Source organism: Mesitornis unicolor, unplaced genomic scaffold (assembly GCF_000695765.1).
Source record: "Mesitornis unicolor isolate BGI_N332 unplaced genomic scaffold, ASM69576v1 scaffold23059, whole genome shotgun sequence".
Classification (NCBI taxonomy): domain Eukaryota; kingdom Metazoa; phylum Chordata; class Aves; order Mesitornithiformes; family Mesitornithidae; genus Mesitornis; species Mesitornis unicolor.
The window spans coordinates 9,973-21,309 of NW_010205518.1; the positions used below are offsets into that span (position 1 = coordinate 9,973).

Sequence of the window (11,337 nt, forward strand, 5' to 3'; positions counted from 1 at the left end):
CTGGTTGTTTCTTTTGGTAGGTGGCATAGTTATGTACAGAAATAGAAAATGGGCCATTAGAAATGGTGATGCAGCTCCAAGGAAAAGGAGGAAGGAGGCTACACAACAATGTGGCTTCCCTGTTACAAGTGAGCCATCTTGTTAGTGTTAAGGAGGGAGGCTGTTATCTCTTCCAGGAAATCTGTTCTGGTTGTTTCTTTTGGTAGGTGGCATAGTTTAATGGGAAATAGCACAGGGTTTCTTGCTTCTGTATTGTGGGTTTTATACTTTCTTTATATGTGGAAGAAAATTGTGTGGATGGTACACTAAATGCTGTCAGTGAACCAATTCTGGCACCAAAAATGAGGGGATGACAGCATTGGTTTGGGCACCAACCTAGATTAAATGTAATGTAAAGCTTTCTTCTCGGCTGTGCTTAGATCATGAGTCCTGTCCTGCTGCCTGCTTGTTCTTCCTGTTCTGGCATGGAGCGAGCTGCGTAGTGTGCAGTGATGTCAGTTAGTGCCCAGCAGGCTTTGGGATGAGACCACTGATGTTTGTTTTCAAGGGCAAAAGCCAGTGAGATCTGTGAAGATGAAAGAGAAAAGTGAGAGCTGTGCAGCTTTCCCCAGAAATGACAATGACGTGCAAACATTTTGTTTTCTATTTTCAGCAACAACTACAGGCATATGTAGCCTGGGTGAATTCCCAGCTGAAGAAGAAGCCAACAATAAAGCCAGTCCAAGACCTGAGACAAGATCTCCGAGATGGAGTCATTCTTGCTTTGCTCATTGAGATTGTAGGTTAGTAATGCCATATGGCACTATTTTTCATATTGCAGTTGTAGATCTTGTGTACAAGAGGCTGGCTTTGGCTCTGACATCTGTCAGGCATACTGGCAGATGTTAACGGTAGTGTCAGAGCTTTCAGGGGAGAGAGAGTGATTTTAAAAGAAAACAATCATAAAGCAAGTAATAAATGCAATTTTATTTAAATCCTTACGTTTTACCAGCCAGTTACAACAGATACGCTAAAACCTGTCAGGGGCCATATTAACTCCCACGAGACTGGAATGGAGTTATGAAAGGATTTACTTTGTAGAGGGATGGTGTCAGTGTATGGCCTTTTTGGAAAAGTGACCTCCTTGCTGAGATACTCCCTTCTTCCCAGCCTTACCTTCACTCCTGAATGCTCTACGTCCTCCCCTCGAGCAGCACAGGGGAATGGGGGTTGCAGTCAGTCTGTTTTGTGTTGTCTCTGCTTCTCCTTCCTCCTCACATTCTTCCCATGCTCCAGTGTGGGGTCCCATGCACAGGAGACAGTCCTCTACGAACTTCTCCAATGTGGGTGCTTCCCACAGGCTGCAGTTCTTCATGAACTGATCCAGCATGGGTCCTTGCCATGTGGTGCAGTCCTTCAGAAACAGGCTGCTCCAGCAGTCCATCCTGGAGCCAGCTGGAACTGGCTCTGTTGCACATGGGGAAGCTTCTGGCATCTTCTTACAGAAGCCACCCCTGTAGTCCCTCTGCTACCAAAACCTTGCCAAATAAACCAAATACCGTCTCTAACCTAGTTATTCCTGGTACTGGATACCTTACAAGCAGGACAAGAAGGCATGCATACCTCTTGCAGTACCCAGACAAGAGAGAAGATCAAGCCCCTACACCTATAGTAATTTCTGTGACAGCACCAAGCAGTTCAGTTCTCTAATGAAGTTTTTTTTCTCCTTTAGCTGGTGAGAAGTTGAATGGCATTCAGGTCAACCCCACCAGCCAGCAGGAGATGAAGGAAAATGTGGAGAAAGTCTTACAGTTTGTGGCATCAAAAAAGATCCGCATGCATCAGACATCAGCAAAAGGTTTGTGCTGCTGGTGGTCGCCACAGATGATTCTGTCTGTTGAAGGCTTGTTTCATGTCAAGCCAATAATGCATTGGTTTGTGGGGGAGGTGGTTTTTTCCTCCCTGGTTCTGTAACAGGGTTTGGGTTGAATGATGCTGTGGTTTTGACTGCTTTTGGTAGCAGCACAGTGCACAGAAACAAAAGTGCCTTTTCTCTTGCTACTGAGCAGTCACAAGATCAAGTAATGGTGTAATGAGGAATCTTTCACTCATATAAATCATTATATGAGTTTTCAGGACATATAAACCTGCTGCTGTGAAATGAGACATGGAAACGATATTTCTGGTCCGCTGGAAACATGTGATATTGTTTTACGTGGCCTGTAAATAGGGAGGAGACCCAGTACGCAAAATCACGTGTCTATGGCATGGTTTAGTCAGGTAGCATGAGGATTGCTGATGTGTGTGTGAATAGATCTATGGGGTAGAAGACAGGCTATTGCGAAAGAAATACATTGCTGTTCTCTGGTCTTTAGTATTAAGGAAAAAAAAAGGCAAATTCCATGTGCTAATTGGAGTGACTGTGGTAGTCTTCAGTAACTGCTGTACTTTTCCAGTGAGCATTCAGTAATTACCATGTGCTGTCACATAATCTACTGGATTGTTAGCTGGAAATGGCCATAGAGGGGAGGCTCAGGTCTGTTCAAAGCATTTAAACTTGTGATCTGTAGGTGGCAGTCAGTTTGCTGTTTGTACAAAACAGGCGGAGCTAGGCATCAGTGCTGTAATGCGGTCCTTTTTGCGTAGTCCTCAGCATGGTCCCTTTGGGTTTAATTATATTCATAGTTGTTGGTCAGATACAGCTCTGGTGGGACTTCATGTTAACGGCATAGTCCTTGGCTTTACTTGCATTTTGCAGATATCGTTGATGGGAACTTGAAATCTATCATGAGGTTGATCCTGGCCTTAGCTGCTCATTTCAAACCAGGCTCTGGGAGAGCAATGAATCATAGCCCTGGTGGCATGGTGGGGAAGAGCTTGTCAGCATCGTCCGCCAGTCACAGGCCTCGCTCCGCTGCTGCAGTGGCCCAAGGGGCGGTGGCTGCTCTGGCAGATGTTCGTCAAGATGTCTTGCAATCCGGCCGCGATGTTTTCCGGCACAGACAGAGGTAATGAATTTTTCCTGGTTATGTGAGGTCAGGTCATATTAGCAAATGGACACAATTTCTTTTAAAATAAGTACTTCCTTATTCTGACAATTCCTGGTGTAAGGTAGCTCTCCTCTTGTGCAAACGGAGACAAACCACTGCTGTCTCAGGGAAACCTGCGTAGATAGTGGCCTAACAAAGGGGAGTACTGACCTAGCCTGGCTGTCTTATGATGAAGACTGCAGATATCCCAGGTTCTTTATAGGTTTTACAGCAAAATAACAATGCCATGTAATTCTGAAAAGCACATTTAACATTTCCAAAAGGTGACATGTGGATTATAAAAACAATAGTAATGTCATTTAAATGGAAGCCGGATGGTTGTCTGTTGACAGTTTAATTTACACAGCTGAAGGTCATTTGCCCATATTATATTGGCTTAAGGGAGTACCCATGAAGCAGTTTGGAAATAAGGTTGAAAAGATTTCTCTTGCAAAGGCCTTGGGCTGGGAGTTCTTCAGAAAAGCCAGTCCTTGTGCTATTTGCACATTCTGTTCTTTTCCTTTCCTTCCTGGAGCTTTTGGAGTTTTCTAGTCACAGAATTAGGGATGAGTTTATAAGGTAAGGGCTTGTTTGTCTCTTTCTCTCACACCAAGAAAATGGGATGGAGCTCCCTGATAGGAGAATTTTATTAATTGGCAGTTTTCTAGCTGTCCCCTCCTTCTTACCTTCCTTTCATTAGCTTTCCTACCTTTCTTCTTGGAGACAAGAAGAATTTCTGCTCCTGTCAGGTGAGGGTTTCCTCGTTCTATGATTATTATCTCCAGAAATAGCAGCATGGATGAGGAGATTGAAAACCCCTACTGGAGTGTCCGGGCACTGGTGCAGCAGTATGAAGGGCAGCAGAATCTGCCGTTGGAGTCCCAGTCTTCCAGGTAAGGAGCTTTATTGCCAAAATGTGTCCCCGCGTGGTCCTTTTTCTGACATTCCCTGAAGTGCCCTTTCTTATCACTGTGATCTGGCTATCTCTGATAGAAAATAGGATTCCCAACATCGTCTCCTGCCTGACCTGGAGAATGAAGCCTCAGAAACCAATGTGAAGCAGCGGTTTACTGCTGTTTCTCCCACAGATAAAATTGCTTGCGTTCATGATGTGATCACAAAGAGCTAGGAACTTCTGAGTTACAGTTGTCTAAAGCTCTGGAGTGTCCCTCAGGGAGATCAGGGGAATAGGATTAGGAAAGACACAGCTAAAGATTTTACTGAGAATCTGAATGTACAGGTGGAGCCTTTTGAGCAAGGTCTGACATGAGGGATGCTGAAATGGAGTTTGTGGCCTGCTTCACAGAAAGGAAGAGGCAGAGTAGCTGTGTTGTTTGTTTTCATGGATATAGAAGAGAGTGTACCTGAAAGGACTTTTGAAGAGAAGCTGTACTACAGTGGAGGAGCTGATCCAGTGTGGACAGCTTCATAGTAAAGAACAACCTTTCCCTTTTTTCCCAGAGAACATGAATGTAGCTTGAAGACAAAGGACTCTGTAACCGAACATATTAGATCTCTCTCTGGATGTGATCCTTAGCTCCATTTCATCTCTTCTGGAACAGACTAAGAGAGCAAAGCTGCTCCTCACCTGATCTGTGCAGAAGTGGGGAGGTTTATTTTCCTAGGACAGATTGCCACTGACGGTTTCTCAGCAGGCAGGATGTCGCCACAGGATTTCTCAGACCACTTTTGATGCTCCATAGTACAAAAAGGCCTCCATGTACCTGAAAATTAAGGTTGTTTGTCCCAACAGAGGAAAAAATGCAGTAGTTAGTACTTATCCCCAAAATCTGGTGTGTATTGTTGTGAGGTTGTGTTTATAAATAGAGACATACATTTGGAAGAGTATAGGAACTCCATGTGAGTCGGTATTGGACCACTGCCTCCACATGATGTCAGTAGAGAGTGTACTTTTGAAGCTGTCATTCCAGAGGGGGATGTAAAAATTCTGATCTTGGCAACAGGATTTCATGATAATGTCACAGGACTTTGGTGTTGCTTCTTAAACTGTGATTTCAGTTGGACAACGAATGAAATGTGCTGTTCCCTCCACTCATTCTTCCCTTTAAGGTAGCTGTAGTATTTGAAGAGTACTCTTCCACTCTATAAAGGGCAGTTTTCAGGCAACTGCTGTATTTTGGCAGCGAGTGAAAATTTCTGAGCACATCTTAAATCAGTTTGTGGTTTTTGTGTTTCCCCATAATGTCATGAGTTTTCTTACCACATGGTAATGGTGATATTTTTGCTGATAGGACATGATATGGTGAGAATCTTTACATAAGTCATCAGTCATCTACCCAAGGAAATTGGGAGCAATCTGACCTCCAGCTCCTGGGGATGTCTTCTGCTGACACCAGGCTTCATGATGCAAACAAGATGCTTGTTTCTCTTTCCTTCCAGAGAGAAATGTACTAGCTTAGTTATGAGAACCGTCTGGGAGAAGCAAGCCACTTTTTTAATTGGAGATGTAGTTATTAACTGCAGCCATCCCCTCCATCTAAGTGTGCTGCTGTTGCGTCTGTCCCAGGGCAGCATCCCCTGCCTAGCATCAGCTCATTTCTGCATTAACTCTTCAGTAAGAGAGCTCACAGCCTGAATAACAGAATTCCCAGAGACAAAAGCTTTAATAAGCAAAGGCAATTGAAATGATTCATGGAAAATTTGCCAAAATCAGACAGATTCCCAGGCCACTGAGCCCCTCACCCATCCATCTCCCTTTCCCCTCCCATTCCACCAGCCTTCCCTCCCCCACTCTGAGCCAGGCATCTCAGAGAAAAAGCTCTGCCTTGCACAGCCTGTGTGACAGCAGGAGGGAGAGGGAGCTGGAGATAGCAAGGAAGAGGGAGCCGTGCATAGGGCTGGGAAGTGCTGCATGCCATCTTCCGAAACTGCATCCAAGCCTGGAAGAGCAGGAAACCTACTGCTTGCAGGAGTACCTTCTCTTGGTTATTGCTGGCATCTGCAGCAGGTGCTTGGAATCTAAAGAGGGCAGAATGGGATGAGAAACAGCACTGGCAATCCAGATCGCCATCCTTCTGATGAAAACAACTGGCTGTGCAGCTGACCAAAATGCAGCAGCAAGAGACAAATAACCCAAGAGGAAAACCAGCAAAGGCAAACCCAGGCTGCGGAATTCCCTGACTCTGGAATCAAATATGTGTTGGGGGGGCTGCTGATCTGCTCTCCGACGGTTTCTTGCAAAAGACCCTGAGGTTTTTGTGGTTTGTTGTTTTTTTTCTGCTGTGAATCTTTCAGCTAACGTGAAGCGATGTGGCTTGCAAATATTTCTCCAGTAGTTTGACAGGAACTGGCATCTTCTGCACTGAATTTTGAGCATGTGAAGGGACAAGGCATGTCTGTAGCCAGAAACCTGAGGCTCTCCGGGAAACGGATTCTTTGAGGCGAAAGGTTAAAGTGGGATCATGGGAGGGAAGCAGGTCAAATGGTGAGCGATTGTTGCCATTGTCATTTGAAACAGCAGGGATGGGGTGTTTATTAAAATTATGAGAATTCAGACTTATCACTGGGGCTGTTGCCCTAAAGCCTTGACTGTGCAGGCACTGGCAACTCTGGGACTCTGTGGAGAAAGAATATGGGTTAATAAACCAATTGGTGAAAGGAATAAAGTGGAACAGTTTGCGTAATAATTCTGTCTTAGATAGCTTTAATTTCCCAGCAGTTATTTTGGCATGCTTTAATCACAGATTGTTATGTACTTTGAATAACAAATTGCATCAGTGGATACTTCATACTCTGACAGGTTTGGTGGCTGATACAAAAACTGTAGAAATGTTTCCAGCATTAACTTGATGAGGCAACGTGACCTGTGCTACTGCTTCGTCTGAGTGCATCTTTCACTGTTTGGCATGGTTTGAGATGTCATTGATGCCATGTGAACTCACTGGCCTTTTAAAATAGGGAAGCTGTCTGGAAAGTGGACTGTGGACATAGGAATGCCTAAGCATTTATTTGCAAAACTGTCTATGATGTGGACACCTGTAGTGACCACTTAACCTCACCTCCCTGCCCCAGCTGGGATCCTTTGTATTTACTTTGGGCTTTAGATCCAGTGCTAAGAGGAGCAGACTTTGGAAGAGGGGAATGTTATTTCCAGGCTCTGTAGCCCCTTGCTTTTTGACCTGCTCATTCGTCCTTCCAGTTCCCTGTTCTTGCTCGTCCCTCAGTTTCTCCACTTTCTCACCCAACAGTTGCTAGCATTGTTTTTCTAGGACAGTGCTCATTCTTTCATCTTTTCCATGAATGAGAATGAGCAGTGCACTTTTCAGTGGCCTTATCAGGATGATGGCACATTCGGAGTATCAGCAGGGAATATGCAAGGGGAATATTGAGATCTATTCCTAGAAGGAGGTAATCCCTTTCCAAGTTACTGGACATGCTAGATCAGCTGGGCTTCCTGTTTGTACCTGTGCTGTTTGAAAGTTTCATCCGTTCTTCTGACCCTTGTTATACAATGCAAGCCCAGCAGTACTCTCTGGGCTCCCAAACAATTATTTTAATTTTGTTGTGCACTCATTCAGCGACAAGCAGGAGCAGGGTGCTGGTTACGAATGTTGTAATCAAAATGTGCCTAATCAGGGACTCTTGTAATGACGTTAGCCTTCCTGAAGTTAAGTCCTTGAGCAAAGCCAGGTGTCCTAGACCTCTTTGACAATCGTACGCACCCTGTTTGACCAGGGAAGAACAGGTACTGTAGCTGTTAGAGATGCCCATTAGAAATGGTTCTTCTTTCACTTAGTAAGTTGCACACATCTTCAACATTATGAAAGTCGATTTGGTCTGGACCATTAAAGCTAGACTGCTTGAAGGTCTGTAATATAAATGAGGTAGGCCAGCACTGGCTGTGGGAGTGGACCAGAGATAGCTGCTAGAAAGTCATTTCCATCTCTATTGCAAGGCTTTTCTGATTCTTTGAGAGAGCTGTGGAATATGTAGCAGGAGCGCTGGGAAGATGCGGAAGGCGAGCTGTTGAAGCCTCTTATTTTTCTAAGCCTATTATATTATTTCCACACTGTTTTCTTTTTGTTCTCTGTCCTTTGTTTCTGTGTCAGGGAGAATGAAAAATTAACTCCTGCTCACACTTGGAAGGATTAGTTCCTGCAACTTTAGAGGTACATTGAATGGGTCAGTGAGCTTCAGCCACCTTTTGATGTTGTCTGGGGGATGCATTTAGGAAGAATTTCTGAAAAAAGATTGCTTGAACCTCACAGTCAGCTGAGATGGCTCCAGTGAAAATATGCGGGTGCTTTCAAGGAATTTTAGCCTAAGAACATGAGTGAGTTGTATCTGCCTTTCAAAAGTATTTTGCCCTTGGAATTTCAAGATAGTGAAGTGGTACTCCTGAAAAACCAGAGTAAGAGATGAAGCAAGCCAGGGTGGCTTTTTGTTCAGCTTGTAGTATGCACATAAGGCTTGCAGGAAATTGTTTCTGAGCAGACCTTCATTAAAGTGTGGTCTTTCCCCTGTGTTGACTGTATATGAATTCTGTGGTCACAGTCTCAAACTTGGATTTTGTTTAGAAAAATGAAGAGACACATTGTGCTACTTACTAGTTATGCTATTGCACTGATGTAAAGTGATGGAAAAGTTACCTGCCCAGTTTGGTTTGTTAATGGCTTCTCTAGTATGCAGATCATTCTTAGTTTAAACAAGACTGCCTGTATATTCACGTCTATCTTGGATGAGGATGATGCTGATCAGCACTGAAAGTACCTGTTTCTCCTTCTGCAGTCTTACATCGCCCAGTCCTATCCATAGTGTGAAGAGCGAATCCACTGTAGCCCCATCAGAGGAGAAGGAAAGACTTGTGATCATCCACACTGAAGAAACAGAAACTAAAACAGGTTCCTTGCAGATAATGCTTTACAGCTCACACTTTCCTTGGGATTTGTTTGTATCATAAACTTGCTGAAAAGTTTCCCAGTGACGGAAATGAATGTAGAGAATGGGTATCCAAAATATGTAACACTACAATAATGCCATAATATGGTGATGTCTATGAGGCTTGCTAAGTAATGCTTGAGAAATAAAATGCTCTGGAGAAGGACTGAGTCATGTGCAGTGAATGCTGTCATGACAGCCTCATTAGGCCATGTTGAAAAAAACATTTAAAATTCCCTTAAAGAGTCAAGCCTGTGATGCATAACTTCACTTTGTGCAAGGCTCTGTGTTTGCAGCACATCTGTACATAGGTTGAGTGGCAAAGAATTGAACAATTGCAGTATTGTTGTGGTGTTTGCTTTGAGAAGTCATTGCTGTATTGCCACAAATCCCCTGCGATATGGTCAGTTTACACTTAAAATTTTCATGTAGTTTGAAGGAAAAGCCAGCCAGTGGATAATAGCTAACCAGTGATCTGTGGGGATCAGAAAAAGCATGCAAGGCTATTAAACTTGCTATTAAGAGAAAAGTTTTTCAGAATTAGGTGTGTTGTCCACTTTGAGAAAGCTATGTTATTTGACAAGTAGAAATACTGTTTAATGTCACCTTCAGTGGGTCCTCGGCACTCTCTTAACACTAAGACAGGCTCTTCAAATCCCACAGTTGCTTTTTTCCCCTTAGGTATTTTCTGCTGCACACAGTGCAGTGCATTCCCCATTGTGATGTGCTTTGAAGTCTTCAACACTGAGTGGGATGCAGCAAAGTTAATGAAGGGGAGTGATGCTTATCTTTCATATATGTGTATGTAGGAAAGCTTCCTTGGCATAAATCCTTGAGATTAGACAAGATATCACACCTGTAGTACCTTCCTTGGTACCACCTAGAAGACATGCTGTTTGTTAGTGATAGCTAGTGTGGGCAGTAGGCAATTATTGTGTGGTGCAGGTCTTTTCTGGAGTCATCTGTCTGTTATGATCACATTCAGCTGCTCTCTCTTCCAGAAGAGACAGAATCTCATTTTCAGCCTGAGTGGCAAGCAGGGAACCCTGGGTCCTATTTGGAGAATTCATGGGAGGAGCAACTTCTGGAACAACAGGACCATTTGGAAAAGGAAATGGAGGAAGCAAAGAAGATGATTTCCTGTTTGCAGGTAATAGATTTTCTTCTCTGTCAGCATTCTCTTCCACTTGCATTTCTTTTCCCACCAGCTGTAGCTGGAAGACAAGTTATCTCTCCACTGAGACTCTGTCCTGGAACTTGAGAAAGTTGAATAAGAGACACTTTTTCCAGAATGGAGAAGGTCAAAACCATCCTTTCCAATGTTCCAGATGCAGTTTAAAAGACAGCTGGATCCAGACACAGTCTTCCTTGGGGCAGAGTATGCCTGTTACCCATCATTATGTAGCATGTTTAACCAAGAGAGCCCAGGGAATGAGGAAAGATGGCTGCAACTTGCCCAGCCCCAGTATATTTACTAGGGTTTCAGAGAGAGGATTTTAACATCAGTCTGTGCAATTCAGACACAATCTTATCTTCTTCTTAGCTCAGGCTTCTCCAAACCTTGGTGTTGACATGATTTGAGGCCCTTATTCAGTAGGGAGGGAGAGAGAGGGGTGTGGAGAGAGAGAGGAAGATTATATTGCTATGAAGACTGCAGTTCAGCGATACACACTGATAGTAATTTAGATGGATTGTGAGAGGGCAAAGGGCACACTGAATGCAGGTAAGAATGGAACCATTGTAGAGAATCTAAAAGCTTGTGTTTAGAAGATGGTTACGTCGGTGTTCTCTTTTGGTTGAGCTTAGATCCTAGCTGGGTTCATTGGCTTAGTGCTGTCCTGTGATGCTGTGCTAACTTCTTTATGTGCTGTCACTATGCAAAGCACGTATGTTACTGTGCAAAATGGTAAAGATGCAGCAGTGTTTTCCCACGTGCTGGGGCTGGGACTCCCCTTCTTTGCCAGGGCACTTAGCAGCCTGCAGGTTTTGTTAGCAGCCTGAGAGAATAGAGGAGTCTTTCTGTGATTTGTGATCGGAAGTAATGCAGAGAGACAAGGAATGTCAGGAAATCAATCAAGTTTCACAGAGCTGATCAAGGGTCATACAGGCTTGCATCAGTCTTTCAGTGAGCTAGGCTGAGCTATAACATTTGCCACATTCTCTATGCAACTATTTATTTGTGATACCTTTTCCTTGCTGCCCTGTTCCAGTCCCTCCCTGACCAAATGACCCTCAGCCCAATATGTTTGACTTTGTATGGGGAGTAGAGCCCCTGATCCATATGGTAAAGACCCTGAACTCTCTCAGGAATATTCTTTTCTGTTTGTGCTGGGAACCATACTGGCTTTGAATTGTAAATATTTATGTGCCAGTAAACAAAGCAGAGATTGTGTGAGAACCACAGGCAGCCAGGGTGGAGGGTGGGGTGTGG

General features: G+C 44.0%; 1 protein-coding gene across 1 annotated transcript; it reads left to right on the plus strand.

The window, feature by feature from the left end:
* Positions 1–652: 652 nt before the first annotated feature.
* LOC104546146 (dixin-like) lies at positions 653–10,056 on the plus strand (the record flags this gene model as incomplete). The annotated part of the gene is made up of 6 exons (XM_010191454.1): positions 653–782; positions 1,712–1,837; positions 2,738–2,987; positions 3,794–3,901; positions 8,757–8,869; positions 9,908–10,056. Coding segments are annotated over 6 exons (876 nt in total), but the record flags the coding sequence as incomplete, so codon positions are not given.
* Positions 10,057–11,337: the final 1,281 nt, after the last annotated feature.